The sequence below is a fragment of the Halichoerus grypus genome, chromosome 7, assembly GCF_964656455.1.
Source record: "Halichoerus grypus chromosome 7, mHalGry1.hap1.1, whole genome shotgun sequence".
Classification (NCBI taxonomy): Eukaryota; Metazoa; Chordata; class Mammalia; order Carnivora; family Phocidae; genus Halichoerus; species Halichoerus grypus.
The window spans coordinates 52,577,446-52,594,731 of record NC_135718.1 but is presented as its reverse complement, the minus strand read 5'-3'; the positions used below and the strand labels follow the sequence as shown (position 1 = coordinate 52,594,731).

General features: G+C 39.2%; 1 protein-coding gene across 5 annotated transcripts in view; it reads right to left on the bottom strand.

Annotated features, from left to right (window-relative positions):
* The window catches only part of P4HA1 (prolyl 4-hydroxylase subunit alpha 1), a 104,534-nt gene that overhangs the window by 50,062 nt on the left and 37,186 nt on the right, over positions 1 to 17,286 (bottom strand). For all 5 annotated transcript variants that reach the window (XM_078077599.1, XM_078077597.1, XM_036114135.2 and 2 more), the window contains exon 5: positions 16,633 to 16,770. In XM_078077599.1, coding sequence (XP_077933725.1) covers positions 16,633 to 16,770 — 138 coding nt within the window. The remainder of the gene's footprint in view (positions 1 to 16,632; positions 16,771 to 17,286) is intronic.

Genomic DNA, 17,286 nt, shown 5'->3' with positions numbered 1-17,286 from the left:
ATTTTCCATAATAAGAAATTTTATAAACATTAAGAAGGAGAAAGTCACGTCCCATAGGGCTCTTTTTATGCTTTATAAAAGGAAATCACGTAATACCCTTTTTGACACTAACAAAAAAGAAAATGACAAATATGTGAAAAAATAATAAAATTAGATGATAAAAAATAAATACTACTTACCTGACATTTCCCTTTGAACACACAGTTCTAAGAATCAGGAAGGGAAAGATGGTGGTGGGGTAGGTGGACCCTAGGCTTGCCTTATCCCATGAATACAACTAGATAACTATCAAATCATCCTAAATACCCCAGAAATCGATCTGAAGACTGACAGATCAAACTCCACAACCAAAGGTATAGAAGAGGCCACATCAAGGGTAGGAAGCAGAGAGGTGGTTTGGGAGAGAAAGGGATCATGGCCACTGCAGTTGGGTGGGAGGAGACAAACTAGCACACAGGGGAGCGCACGGGGAAAAGGAATCCCCGTAACAACTGGCTTGGAAAGTGAGAGGGCCTGAATTAAGTGAGTTCTTGCAACCAGCAGGACTAAAAGCCTATAGAGTTTTAAAGGTCAGTGTGCTTGACTTTGGGAGAGCTCAGAGGACATTAGGACTACTTTTGGAGAATAGGCAAGGCAAACAGCCTGTGTACATACGGCATTGAAAGAGCAATCTGCAGAACACCTGGGGAACAATGTCAGGTCAGCTGCTCATCTCAGAGCATGTCCCAGAGAAGCAGCATTCTTGGAAAGACCCTTCTGTATACAAAAGAACTAGCAGACACCATTTCCCTCCCATGCCCCTCAGCATAAACACAGAGCCACCTAAAGAATCAGCTCAGTGCCAGTATTTGCTACTTGCTTACACCCCACCCCCACCCCCAGAATCCGGAAGAACCACCCTTCTCAGTCACACTTGCCCCAGTTCCAGAAGACTAGCCCAAACCCCTGCCAACACCACATCTCCCAATCTGGGAGTTTTGCGAGGCCTCGGTTCCAGTGGTGGCGGCAACAGGTCTCATTTCACAAGCAGACCAGAGCACACCTAGTTAAAACTCACCACATTCAGGCCAGGGACTAAACACTGCCCACAACAGGCAAAGAGAGCCTCTGCATATGACTGACCTGAAGAATAAAGTGGCCAGGACACAACAGCTGAGTGCATGTAGCACACATTGGAGACACAACAGGACCCTGGAGCACAGAAGACACAATACTGCAGGGCACTACAGAACCTCTTCTTTATAAAGCCATTAGCCCAAGAACAGGAGATGTAACTGACTTTCCTAACACACAAAAACAAGCACAGAGACTTAGACAAATGAGAAGACAGAGGAATTTGTCCCTAATGAAAGGACAAGACAAAGTCATGGCTGGAGATCTAAGTGAAACAGATAGGAGTAACATGCCTGATAGAGAATTTAATGCAATGATCATAAGGATACTCACTGGACTTGAGAAGACAGTGGAAGACATCAATGAGGCTATTAACATAGAAATAAGGAATAACAACAGTGATAAAGGACTCAATAAATGAAATGAGAAACACGCTTAATGCAATCAACAGCAGGCTAGAAGAAAGAGAGGAACAAATTAATGACCTAGAAGACAGAGTAATGGAAAGTCATCAAGCTGAACAAAAGAGAAAGAAAAGTTATGCAAACGAGAACAGACTTAGGGAACTCAGTGACTCCATCCAATGTAATAACATTCGTATTATAGGAGTCCCAGAAGAAGAGAGAGAAAAGGGGGCAGAGGATTTATTTGAAGAAATAGTAACTGAAAACTTCCCTAATCTGGGGAAGGAAACAGATATCCAGATCCAGACGATACAGAGAACGCTTAACAAAATCAACAACAGCAGATCCACACCAAGACATACTGTAATTAAAATGACAAAATATAGTGATAAAGAAAAAAGACTAAAAGCAGCAATACCAAAGAAGAGCGTTACATACAAAGGAAACCCCATAAGGCTATGAGCAGATTTTTCAGCAGGAATTTTCCAAACCAGAAAGGAGTGGCATGATATGGGGCGCCTGGGTGGCTCAGTCAGTTAAGCGTCTGTCTTCAGCTCAGGTCATGATCCCAGAGTCCTGGGATCGAGCCCCGCATCAGGCTCTCTGCTCAGCAGGGAGTCTACTTCTCCCTCTGCCTCTGCCCTTCTCCCCGTTTGTGCGCGCGCTCTCACTCTCACTCTCTCTTCCTCTAGCTTGCTCTCTCTCCCAAATAAATAAAATCTTAAAAAAAAAAAAAAAAAAAAAGGAGTGGCATGATATATTCAAAGTGCTGAATGGGAAAAACCTGCAGCCAAGAAGACTATCCAGCAAGGCTATCATTCAGAATAGAAGGAGAGATAAAGAGTTCCCAGACAAACAAAAAATAAAGGAGTTCATGACCACTAAACCAGCCCTGCAAGAAATATTAAAGGGACTCTGAGTGGAAAGGGGAGACTAAAAGGGACAGTATAAAGGTAGGAAACACAAAAGCAGTAAAAATGAATCTTTCTGTAAAAAAATCAGTTAAGGAACTCACAAAATAAAAGCATATAAAACATGATACCATATACCCAGAACATGGGGCGGAGAGGAGTAAAGAAGAGGTTTGAACTTATATGACCATCAACTTAATAAAGACTGCTATATGCAGAAGAGGTTATATAACAAACCTAATGGTAACCACAAACCAAAAACCACTAATAAATATGCAAAGAATAAAGAGAAAGAAATCCAAATATATCACCAAAGAAAACCAGCAAACCATTGAGAGAGAAAGAAAGGATCAGAGAAAATCTTCAGATACAATGACAAAACAGGTAATAAAATGGCAATAAATACATGTCATGGATAATTACTTTGAATGTGGTGGAGAATGAGTTATCTTGTAAATGGATGTCAAAAGAAAGCCGGGGTAGCAATACTTATATTGGATAAACTAGACTTTAAAACAAAGACTGTAGGGACACCTGGGTGGCTCAGTAAGTTAAGGGTCTGCCTTCAGCTCAGGTCATGATCTCAGGGTCCTGGGATCGAGCTCCACTTCGGGCTCCCTGTTCAGCAAGGAGCCTGCTTCCTCCTCTCCCTCTGCCTGCCGCTCCCCCTGCTTGTACACTTTCTCTCTATATATAAAATCTTCAAAAAAAAAAAAAACATGGGAACTCTTCATACATTACTGGTAACAGTATAAATTCGTGCATCTGCTCTGGAGAACAATCTGGCCACATTTGGTAAAGCTGAAGAAACATATAGCCTGACTTCTTATACCCTAAGGAAACATTTGCATGTGACTACATGAGCAAAAGAATACATAACAAGGATGTTTACTGGGGCGCCTAGGTGGCTGAGTTGTTAAGCGTCTGCCTTCGGCTCAGGTCATGGGGCTGCTTGTCCCTCTGCCACTCCCCCTGCTTCTGTTCCCTCTCTCTGCTGTGTCTCTCTCTGTCAAATAAATAAATAAAATCTTTAAAAATAAATAAATTAAAAAAAAAAAAACAAGGATGTTTACTGAAATCTTGTTTGACATAGCAAAAAAATTGGAGATAACCAAAATGTCTATCCATGCATAAAAGAATGAATAAATCAATTCTTTCATATAATACCATACAGCAGTTAAATGAATTTACTAAAAAAATTGAGTGAAAAAGTTTGCAGAAAGATACACAGAATATAAAACACAACAATATATGTAGTAAAGTATAAAAAGACAGACGAATACAACCAAGTTCAGAATAGTCATTACCTTGAGAAAGGAAGGAAAGGTGCACAAGGGGCCTTCAAACACATTTGGGAGTTTTTATTGTAATAGAAAAAGGTTTAGAGAACAAGAAAAGTGTAAAAACTGTGTATTATTTCACTCTAGTGTTATTTTTTTTTAGTTTTATTTTATTATGTTATGTTAATCACCATGCATTACATCATTAGTTTTTGATGTAGTGTTCCATGATTCATTGTTATTTTGACCGCTTATAGGACATGATATGATTAGAAAATTTGAGGGACTCTAATTATAAGGAATTTGCATGAAAGGAAAATTCAGTAAGAACTGAATGCAAAACAGTGACTTGAAGAGGAAGAAAAGTCAATAAAGGGGGAAAAAGTGCCTGAGAAAGGATAAATATTGCCCCAATGAAAAATAATTACACAAGGATGCCTGGGTGGCTCAGTTGGTTGAGCATCTGCCTTTGGCTCAGGTCATGGTCCCAGGGTCCTGGGATCGAGTCCCACACCCCACTCCTTGCTCAGCAGGAAGCCTGCTTCTCCCTGTGCCTCTGCTCCCCCTGCTGTGCTCTCTCTCTCCCCAACTCTCTGACAAATAAATGAATAAAATCTTTAAAAATTATGATAATAATTACACATATTCTCAGTGTGTCTTATTTTCAGCCATTCTCTATGAAAGTCTTACCAAGTGATTTCTAGGTTAAAGGCAAAGTGTTCAGGGAACCCAATGAATGTCCAAGACTAAACACAGCAAATTCAGGGTTAAATAATATTCAATGCCATTTTGATGGAAAGATAATAAAGTTTTAAACAAAAAGAAATAGAGTAAACCAAATGAAATTTATTATCCCCATACACAACAAACCTGCTTCTTTTGTGTTCTTTATTTTGCTGAATGGAACCCATATAGTTGTTCAAGCCAAAAACCCTTATCAAGTCCACATCAAATTCTACCATTACACCTCCTAAGCAGCTTGATAACCTATCCACTTCTCTCCATATCTACTAGCTACCACTATCATCTCTTAAATTTTTACAACAGCCTCCTCCCTGAATGTCCCTACCCCCAGGTCTCAATCCAATCTCCATTCTGCAGTCAGAATGGATACTCCTAAAATGAAAATCATATAACTTCCCTATTTAAAACTTTTCAATGGTTCCTTATTGCACTCAGAGGATTTCAAACTCCTCCACATGTCTTACAAAGCCCTTCAAGAGATGGCTTCTGCTTAACCTATCTAGCCTCATCTCTCACTACTCACAAAACCAAACCCCCATTCCCACCACTCATACACTCACCTCTTGAACAAACTACTTGTTAAGATATCTGAAATAATACACTCTCTCCTCTCTAGCTTTTATACACATTCTCTCTGGAATACTTTTCTCATGCCCACTTTTTTCTACATTTTCCTGGTTAATTCCTTATCTATTATATCCCAAATTTTTTTTAATGTGTCTTCCAGCAAGTCTTACATTATGCCTCTTATCAAGTACAGAATTAGGTTTCCTTCTATATGCTTTCATGGTATCCTAAATTATCCTCACCCAGGTGTTCATCATACTATATCATAAGAATATAAGTACTCTAAGGGCAAGAGCTGTATTAGTCTTATTCATTATTGCATCTCTAGAACCTAACAGAATGGTTGGTACATATTATATAGTCAATATCTATTAAATGAATTGATGTTTCATACCAGAAACCAATTTTTAAAGATAAGGTTATGATCTTATCAGAACTGTTATAATGTATATTAGTAGAAACAGAAAATAATGGAATTATGTACCAACTTAATGGAAATTTTATTTAATATTGCTGTACCATGGTTAGCATTGCCACTTGATATTCACCCCAAATAAAGAGAGATGAGCAAGAAAACATCCTAACAAGTAACTCATCCCACTGTATATTCTTACTGAGGAAATCAATTTCAATATGTAGAGGTAACATATTTCTCCAGCTAATAATGACAAGGAGATAGTAATGACAGTAAGCCATATACTCATAGAAAAAGTGAGAGATAACAGAAGTAAAATACTGCGTGAAGTCAGGTATCGGTAACCCAAGTAAAACTAGCAAATTTTAAAATTTGTGGAAATGAAACAACACACTCTTAAACAACCAATGGAACAAAAAAGAAATCACAGAGAACATTAGAAAATACTTTAAAACAAATGAAAACAAACTCACAAAATACCAAAACTTATAGGACACAGTGAAAGCAGTGGAAAGGGATGTAATGTAAACACTTACATTAAAAAGCTATAGGGAGGGGCGCCTGGGTGGCTCAGTCGTTAAGCATCTGCCTTTGGATCAGGTCATGATCCCGGGGTCCTGGGATCGGGCCCTGCATCAGGCTCCCTGCTCAGTGGAGAGCCTGCTTCTCCCTCTCCCACTCCCCCTGCTTGTGTTCCCTCTCTCGCTGTGTCTCTCTCTGTCAAATAAATAAATAAAATCTTAAAAAAAAAAAAAAGCTATAAGGATCTCAAGTCAACAACCTAACTTTACAACTTAAGAAACTAGAAAAACAAGAGCTAAACCCAAAGCTAGCAGAAAAAAGGAAATATTAGAGATAAATTAAGTAGAATATAAAAAAAATAGACGTTATGAACCCAAAAGTTGGTCCTTAGAAAAGATCAAGAAAATTGATAATCCTTTAGCTACATGGACTAAGAAAAAAAGAGAAGATTCAAATTACTAAAATCAAAAATGAAAGAAGGGATATTACTACTGATTCTACAAAAATACAAAGGATTACAAGAGAGTAGTATGAAAAATGTACACCAACAAATTGGATAACCTAGATGAAATGGGCAAATTCCTAGGAACAAAAAACCTACCGAGACTAAGAAAGAAACAGAAAATCGAATAGACCTATAACTAACTAGTAAGGAGATTAATTCGGTAATCAAGTCTCCTGACAAAGAAAAGCCCTGGACCTGATGGCTTCACTGGAGAATTCTACCAAACATTTAAAGAACTAATACCAATCCTTCTCAAACTTTTACAAAAAACTGTAGAGGAGGGAATGCTTCCTATTTCATTCTACGAGGCCAGCATTACCCTTACACCAAAACCAAAGACTCTACAAGATAACTACAGACCAATATCCCTTACAAATATTGACGAAAAATCCTCAAGTACTGGCAAATAGAATTCAGCAGCATATTAAAAGGATTATACACCATAACCAAGTGGAATTTATTCCTGGAAAGCAAGGATGTCTCAACATATGAAAACTGATCAATGTAATACACCACATTAACAGAATAAAGGGAAAAAAACACATGATCATCTCAACTGATGCAGAAAATGTATTTGACAAAATTCAACGCTTTTTTACAATAAAAAACACTCAACAAACTAGGAGTAAAAAGAAACTAGCTAAACATAAAAAAGATATACTTGAAAAATCTACAGCAAATATATGCAATGGTGAAAGACTGTAAGATCAAGAACAAAAACAAGGATGGCCACTTTCACTACTTCTACTCAACTTAGTATGGAAGCTCTAGCCAGAGCAATTAGGCAAGAAAAAGTAATATAAGGCAGCCAAATTGGAAAAAAAGTAAAATGATCTCTCTTTGCAGATTATATTATCTTCTATGCAGAAAGCCCTAAAGACTACACACATACACACACACACACACACACACACACAAAACTGTTATAGCTAATAAATTATAGCTAATAAATTCAGCAAAGTAGCAGACGACAGTCAACACACAAAACTCAGTTGCATCGCTATATACTAACAATGAATAATCTGAAAACTACTAAAACAATTTTTTTTTGAAGATTTTATTTATTTATTTGAGAGAGAGACACAGAGAGAGAACAGGAGGGGAGGGGCAGAAGGAGAAGCTGACTCCCCACTGAGCAGGAAGCCCGATCTGGGGCTTGATCCCAGGACCCTGGAATCATGACCTAAGCCAAAGGCAGACATTTTAACTGACTAAGCCACCCAGGCATCCCCACTAAAACAATTCTAAGAATAAAATACTTAGGAATTAACTTAACCAACGAGGTGAAAGACTTATACAATGAAAACCACAAAACACTGTTGAAATAAAAGGAGACATAAAAAAATGGAAACACATCCCATGTTCATGAATTGGAAAACTGAATACTATTAAAATGGCAATACTACCCAAACTGATCTACAGATTCAATACAATCCCTATCAAAATCCCAATGTCATTCTTTGCAGAAATAGAAAAACCTATCCTAAAATTCATATGTAATCTCAAGGGATAGTCAAAACAATCTTGAAAAAGAATAGTCAAGGGGGGGGAAGATGGTGGAGGAGTAGGGGACCCTATTTCAACTGGTCCCCAGAATTGAGCTGGATATCTACCAGACCACTCTGAGCACCCACGAAACCAGCCTGAGATGTAAGAAGATCTGGATCTCTACAAACAGAATATCGCAGGCGGTTGGTTTTGAGGTAGGAAGCGGGGAGCTGTGATTCTGGGGGCAGATATCGGAGGATAAACGGCAGCAGGAGGGTGCCTGGCCGTGGGGATCCTACACCACCGGTGAGCTACAGGCTCACGCGCTGCGGACAGGGCGCAGACTTGCAGACCGGTAGCGGCGGGGAAAGGACTTTAGGGCAGCCCGGGGGGCAGAAACTCGGAGCGGCGGGGTCGCGCCTGTGAACTGCAGCCCCCAGGACGGAAACCCGGAGGAGCAGGGTCGCGCGCGCGAACTGGGAGCAGCTGGCGGTTTTAGAAGCACAAAGGGCAGAGACGTGCCCCGACCTGGAGTCAGGACTGGGGGCGCTGCGGAGGGGCGCACAACCAAGGACGCTGCAGTTTATAGCAGCACCGACAGAAACGGAGGCAGTGTGGCCTGGAGAGCTCACTGAAGAACAGACTGTGGTCTCTCTGCTCTGAGGCAGAGGGTTGGAAACGGTCTCTTCTGCTCTGACTCGCGGAAGAGACGCGGAAAGCCGCCAGGGAAAGCTGCCAGAGAACAAAAGCCCCCAAAACTGATTCCCACTGAGCCCACCCTCTGCCACAGGAGCGCAGGGCAACTCCACCCGAACAGGGTTGCCTGAGGAACAGCAGGGCAGGCCCCTCCCACAGAAGACAGGCTGGGAAAACAAGAGGCCAGCAACCCTAAGGTCCCAAGAAAACAGGTGCATCTTGCTTGGGTTCTGGTCAATAATTTGGACTCTATACATTCCCTCAAACACCCATCAACAGAATGACTAGGAGGAGGAGCCCCCAAAATAGAAAAGACTCAGAGATTATGACTTATGCTGCAGATTTACAAATGGATGCAGATATAACCAAAATGTCGGAGATGGAATTCAGGCTAGCAATTGTGAAGACAATGGCTAGAATGGAGAAATCAATTAATGGCAACATAGAGTCTCTGAGGGCAGAAATAAAATGTGAATTGGCAGAACTTAAAAATGCTATCAATGAGATCCAATCCAATCTAGATAATCTAACAGCTAGGGTAACTGAGGCAGAAGAGAGAATAAGCGACCTGGAAGACAATATAATAGATAAAAAGGGAAAAGAGGAGGCCAGGGAAAAACAACTCAGAATCCATGAAAATAGAATCAGAGAAATAAGTGACACCATGAAGCGTTCCAATGTCAGAATAATTGGAATCCCGGAGGGAGTGGAGAGAGAAAGAGGACTAGAAGATGTATTTGAGCAAATCGTAGCTGAAAACTTCCCTAATCTGGGGAATGAAACAAACGTTCAAGTCCTAGAGGCAGAGAGGACCCCTCCTAAGATCAAGGAAAACAGGCCAACACCCCGGCATGTAATAGTAAAACTTGCAAATCTTAGAACTAAGGAAACCATCTTAAGGGCAGTTAGGGGGAAGAGATTCCTTACGTACAGAGGGAGGAACAGCAGAATAACGTCAGACCTATCCACAGAAACCTGGCAAGCCAGAAAGGCCTGGCAAGACATATTCAGGGTACTAAATGGGAAGAACATGCAGCCAAGAATACTTTATCCGGCAAGGCTTTCATTTAGAATGGATGGAGAGATGCAGAGCTTCCACGACCGGCAGAAACTGAAAGGATATGTGACCACTAAGCCGGCCCTGCAAGAAATATTAAGGGGGGTTCTATAAAAGGAGAAAGACCCCAAGAGTGATCTACAACAGAAATTTATAGGGACAATCTATAAAAACAACGTCTTCACAGGCAACATGATGACAATTAATTCATATCTTTCAATAATCACTCTCAACGTGAATGGCCTAAACACTCCCATAAAATGGCACAGGGTTGCAGACTGGATAAAAAGACAGGACCCATCCATATGCTGTCTACAAGAGACTCATTTTGAACCTAAAGATACATCCAGACTGAAAGTGAAGGGATGAAGATCCATCTTCCATGCCAGCGGACCTCAAAAGAAAGCTGGGGTAGCAATTCTTATATCAGACAAATTAGATTTTAAACTAAAGTCTGTAATTAGAGACACAGAAGGACACTATATCATTCTTAAAGGGTCTATCCAACAAGAAGATCTAACAATTGTAAATATCTATGCCCCCAACATGGGAGCAGCCATCTATATAAGCCAACTGTTAACCAAAATAAAGAGTCATATTGATAACAATACGTTAATTGTAGGAGACCTAAATACTCCACTCTCAGCAATGGACAGATCATCTAAGCAGAAAATCAACAAGGAAACAAGAGCTTTGAATGATACATTGGACCAGATGGACCTCATAGATATTTACAGAACATTCCACCCTAAAACAACAGAATACTCATTCTTCTCGAGCGCACATGGAACTTTCTCCAGAATAGACCATATACTGGGTCACAAATCAGGTCTCAACCGATACCAAAAGACTGAGATTATTCCCTGCATATTCTCAGACCACAATGCTCTAAAACTGGAACTCAATCACAAGAAAAAATTTGGCAGAAATTCAAACACTTGGAAGTTAAAGACCACTCTGCTCAAGAATGTTTGGGTCAACCAAGAAATCAAAGAAGAACTTAAACAATTCATGGAAATCAATGAGAACAAAAACACGTCGGTCCAAAACCTATGGGATACTGCAAAGGCGGTCCTAAGGGGGAAATACATAGCCATCCAAGCCTCACTCAAAAAAATGGAAAAATCCCGAATTCACCAACTAACTCTACACCTTAAAGAACTAGAGAAAAAGCAACAAATGACGCCTAAGCCACACATTAGAAGACAAATAATTAAAATTAGAGCAGAAATCAATGAATTAGAAACCAGAAACACAGTAGATCAGATCAACGATACCAGAAGGTGGTTCTTTGAAAGAATTAATAAGATCGATAAACCACTGGCCAGACTTATACAAAAGAAAAGACAAATGACCCAAATTAATAAAATTATGAATGAAAGGGGAGAGATCACGAGTAACACCAAGGAAATAGAAACAATTATTAGAAATTATCAACAGCTATATGCCAATAAACTGAGCAATCTGGATGAAATGGAGGCCTTCCTGGAAACCTATAAGCTGCCAAGACTGAAACAGGAAGAAATTGACAACCTGAATAGGCCAATAACCGGTAACGAGATTGAAGCAGTGATCAAAAACCTCCCAAAAAACAAGAGTCCAGGGCCTGATGGATTTCCTGGGGAATTCTACCAAACATTCAAAGAAGAAATAATACCTATTCTACTGAAGTTGTTTCAAAAAATAGAAACAGAAGGAAAACTTCCAAACTCATTCTATGAGGCCAGCATTAACTTAATCCCCAAACCAGGCAAAGACCCCATCAAAAAGGAGAATTTCAGACCAATATCACTGATGAATATGGATTCCAAAATCCTCAACAAAATCCTAGCTAATAGGATCCAACAATACATTAAAAGGATCATCCACCACGACCAAGTGGGATTTATCCCTGGGATGCAAGAGTGGTTCAACATTCGCAAATCAATCAATGTGATAGAACACATTAATAAGAGGAGGGAGAAGAAATATATGGTCCTCTCAATTGATGCAGAAAAAGCATTTGACAAAATACAACATCCTTTCCTGATTAAAACTCTCCAGAGTATAGGGATAGAGGGAACATTCCTCAAGTTCATAAAATCCATCTATGAAAAACCCACAGCGAATATCATCCTCAATGGGGAAAAGCTGAGAGCCTTTCCCTTAAGATCAGGAACATGACAAGGATGCCCACTCTCGCCACTATTGTTCAACATAGTCCTAGAAGTCCTAGCAACAGCAATCAGACAACAAAAAGAAATAAAAGGTATTCAAATTGGCAAAGAAGAAGTCAAACTCTCTCTTTTCACAGATGACATGATACTTTATGTGGAAAACCCAAAAGACTCCACCCCCAAATTACTAGAACTCATACAGCAATTCAGTAATGTGGCAGGATACAAAATCAATGCACAGAAATCAGTTGCTTTCTTATACACTAACAACGCAACTGTAGAAAGAGAAATTAGAGAAACGATTCCATTTACAATAGCACCAAAAACCATAAGATACCTCGGAATAAACCTAACCAAAGAGGTAAAGGATCTATACTCTAGGAACTACAAAACACTCATGAAAGAAATTGAAGAAGACACAAAAAGATGGAAAAATATTCCGTGCTCATGGATCGGAAGAATAAACATTGTTAAAATGTCTATGCTACCCAGAGCAATCTATACCTTCAATGCCATCCCAATCAAAATTCCAATGACATTTTTCAAAGTGCTGGAACAAACAATCCTAAAATTTGTATGGAATCAGAAAAGACCCCGAATCGCCAAGGAAATGTTGGAAAAGAAAAACAAAGCTGGGGGCATCACGTTGCCCGATTTCAAGCTATATTACAAAGCTGTAATCACCAAGACAGCATGGTACTGGCACAAAAACAGACATATAGACCAATGGAACAGAATAGAGAACCCAGATATGGACCCTCAACTCTATGGCCAAATAATCTTTGACAAAGCAGGAAAAAACATGCAATGGAAAAAAGACTGTCTCTTCAATAAATGGTGCTGGGAAAACTGGACAGCCACATGCAGAAGAATGAAGCTCGACCATTCTCTAACACCATTCACAAAGATAAACTCAAAGTGGATGAAAGATCTCAATGTGAGACAGGAACCCATCAAAATCCTAGAGGAGAACATAGGCAGTAACCTCTTTGACATCGCCCACAGCAACTTCTTTCAAGATACATCTCCAAAAGCTAGGGAAACAAAAGCAAAAATGAACTTTTGGAACTTCATCAAGATAAAAAGCTTCTGCACAGCAAAGGAAACAGTCAACAAAACCAAGAGGCAACCCACAGAATGGGAGAAGATATTTGCAAATGACACTACAGATAAAGGGCTGGTATCCAAGATCTATAAAGAACTTCTCAAACTCAACACCCAAAAAACAAATAATCAAGTCAAAAAGTGGGCAGAAGACATGAAAAGACACTTCTCTGAAGAAGACATATAAATGGCTAACAGACACATGAAAAAATGTTCATCATCATTAGCCATCAGAGAAATCCAAATCAAAACCACACTGAGATACCACCTTACACCAGTTAGAATGGCAAAAATGGACAGGGAAAGAAACAACAAATGTTGGAGAGGTTGTGGAGAAAGGGGAACCCTCTTACACTGTTGGTGGGAATGCAAGTTGGTATAGCCACTTTGGAAAACAGTGTGGAAAGTGTGGAGGTTCCTCAAAAATTTAAAAATAGAGCTACCCTATGACCCAGCAATTGCACTACTGGGTATTTACTCCAAAGACACAGATGTAGTGAAAAGAAGGGCCATACGCACCCCAATGTTCATAGCAGCAATGTCCGCAATAGCCAAACTGTGGAAAGAGCCGAGATGCCCTTCAACAGATGAATGGATAAAGAAGATGTGGTCCATATATACAATGGAGTATTACTCAGCCATCAGAAAGGATGAATACCCAACTTTTACATCAACATGGATGGGACTGGAGGAGATTATGCTAAGTGAAATAAGTCAAGCAGAGAAAGTCAATTATCATATGGTTTCACTTATTTGTGGAACATAAGGAATAACATGGAGGACATTAGAAGGAGGAAGGGAAAAATGGGGGGGCTGGAATTGGAGGGAGAGATGAACCATGAGAGACTATGGACTCTGAGAAACAAACAGGGTTTTAGAGGGGAGCGGGGAGGGGAGATTGGTTAGCCCGGTGATGGGTATTAAGGAGGGCACGTACTGCATGGAGCACTGGGTGTTATACAACAATGGACCGTGGATCACCACATCAAAAACCAATGATGTATTGTATGGTGACTAACATAACATAATAAAATTAAAAAAAAAAAAGAATAGTCAAAACAATCTTGAAAAAGAGCAAAACTGGAGAACTCAAACTTCTAGATTTCAAAACTTACTACAAAGCTACAGTCATCAGGGGCGCCTGGGTGGCTCAGCCGATTAAGTGTCTGCCTTCCTCTGCCTTTGGCTCAGGTCATGCTCTCGGGGTCCTGGTATCAAGTCCTGCTTCTGCCTTTCTGCTCAGCAGAGAGTCTGCCTCTCCCTCTGCCCCACCCCCCTGCTCATGCTCTCTCTAATAAATAAATAAATAAAATCTATAAAAAAAAAAAAAAGCTAGTCATCAGAACAGTGTGGTATTAATATGACATAAAGATCAATGGAATAGAATAAAGGGCCCAGAAATAAACCCTCACATATATATGGTCATATACTTTTTGACAAGGGTGCGAAGACCAATCAATGGGGAGACGACAGTCTTTTCAACAAATGGTGCTGGAAAAACTGGATATCCACATGCAAAAAAAAATGAAGTTGGACCCTTATCCTAACACCATATGTAAAAATTATCTCAAAATGGATAAGGGACCTAAAACAATAAAACTCATAGGAAAAAAACAGGAGAAAAGCTTCACGACATTGGATGAGGCAACAATTTACTGTATTTGGCCCTAAATGCACAGGCAAAAAAGAAAAAATAAATCGGACCTCATGAAAAATTTAAAATTTCGTGCATCAAAAGACATTATCAACAGAGTAAAAAGGCAACCCACAGAATGGGAGAAAATATTTGCAAATCATGTATCTCATAAGGGATTAATATCCAGCATATGTAGAGAAATTCTAAAACAACAACGAAAAAAACCTAATTAAAAAGTGGACAAAAGACTTCAACAAACATTTCTCCAAAAAAGAAATACAGATAGCAGCTAAGCACATGAAAAGATGCTCAACATCACAGATACTTAGGGAAATGCAAAGCTACAATGAGATACCGCCCCACACCCATTAGGATGGCTACTATCATAAAAGGAGACAGGGCGCCTGGGTAGCTCAACTGGTTAAGCGACTGCCTTCAGCTCAGGTCATAATCCCAGAGCCCCAGGATCGAGTCCCGCATTAGGCTCCCTGCTCAGGAGAGAGTCTGCTTCTCCCTCTGACCCTCCCCCTTCTTGTGCTCTCTCACTCTCTCTCTCCCCCTCTCAAATAAATAAATAAATCTTTAAAAAAAAGAGACAGTAACAAGTATGGAGAGGAAGTGGAGAATTTGGAACCCTTGTGCACTGTTGGTGGGAACGTAAAATAGTGTACCTACTATGGAAAATAGTATGGCAGTTCCTCAAAAACTTAAAAATAGAATTAACATATGATTCAGCAATTACACTTCTGTGTATATACCCAAAGAATGGGAGGCAGGGTCTTGAAGAGATATTTGCACAACCATGTTCACAACAGCACCGTTCACACTAGCTAACACATGGAAGCAACTCAAGTGTCCTGTTGATGGATGAAAGGATAAGCAAAATGTTGATGGATGAACGGATAAGCAATACATACATATATACACATACATATATACATACACACACACACACACACACAACACATTACTATTCAGCCTTAAAAAGTAAGGAAATTCTGACATTTTCTACAATGTGGATGACGCTTGAGAGCATTATGCTAAGTGAAATAAACTCATCACAAAAAAACAAATACTGTATGATTCCACTTATATGAGATACTTAGAATAGTCAAAATTACAGACACAAAGCAAAATGATGGGGCTGGGGAAAGTAGGGGATGGGGAGTTACTGTTTAATGGGTATAGTTTTAGTTTTACAAGATGAGAAGAGTTATGGGGATGGATGCTGGTGATGGGTGCATGACAGTGTGAATGTACTTGGTGCCACTAAACCACACATTTAAAAGTGATTAAGATGGTAAATTTTGTTATATACTTTTTGTTCAATAAAAGATTTTTAAAGCAAATTATCATGAAACCTGCTGTAACCTAAATAAAAGGTTTTGCCAAAAATAGGTCATAAAGCAGGATGGTCCATATTACAGAACACTTTAAAAATCTGTGTACACCCAGTATGTCTTGGGTTTTTAAATTATTGAACATATAAACTTTGATTATCAATTCCTTTATAACTTTACATACAAACATTGGATGTTCTAAAAAAAAAAAAAAAAAACATGAGGAAAACTGATTGTTTCTTTTTCCAGGTTAAAAATGCCTAAAATTGAGGCGCCTGGGTGGCTCAGTTGGTTAAGTGGCTGCCTTCGGCTCAGGTCATGATCCTGGGGTCCTGGGATCAAGCCCCGCATCCGGCTCCCTGCTCAGCAGAGAGCCTGCTTCTCCCTCTCCCTCTGCCTGCCACTCTGCCTACTTGTGCTCTCTATCTCTCTGTCAAATAAATAAATAAAATCTTTAAAAAAAAAAAATGCCTAAAATTAAGTCCCTATAATATTAAGCTTTCACAGTAACAAGCTATAAACTTATCCATAACTATTAAGTCCTAGGGAAAGAGAGTGTTGTTTTGTCCTCAAAGACTATGAAATAAACTAATGTTAAAAGTCCTAAAATACAAAAGTTTTCTTTTAGATTAACGTTCTAATGAACTGAATAGAACTAGGTAATAAATGTTTTATATACTACAAGAAATCTTACCTGGGAGATTACCCTTTGAGATGGTGTCTGTATCCAAATTGTAGGTGTCCTGGAGACGCAATAGAGCTTTCGCTGCCCCAACCTGATCTTCATCATTAGGGAAGTACTGTCTCTGAATGGTTAGGTTAGAGATAAAGCCTTGAAATTTAAAAAAAAGAAAAGAAAAGAAAAAAAAGAAAGAAAAAGAAAGACTCTAGAACCTCACAGATTTCCAATTTGCAATATACAGTGTTTATAAGGATTTTTCAAAATTGATTTTATTATAATTTTCTACCATACCATGAAAGTTCTGCATGCTCAACAAGAAAAAAACTAAATACACTAAGACTTGAAATGCCTCTAATTTATTCAAACTTCCCAAATCCTAATGTCACTTAAGTAATCTGAAGTCATTGCATAAATCATATCATATTAGGTAAAGATCAACATGATAACTGAGTTTCTAGTTACACAATATAGCCTCCACCAAGCTTGAAAAATGAATGGATTTACGGATTTGAAAATGACACCCACTGGCAACCAATTATACTTTCAGATAACAGATGGTAAATAAAATATATGCGCTTAAAGAAAGTTCTATTTTCTTCTTCCATGTGTCACACATTATATAAATATGTAAATATATAAAGTTTGGTGGAATCCTTTGAGGCGGAA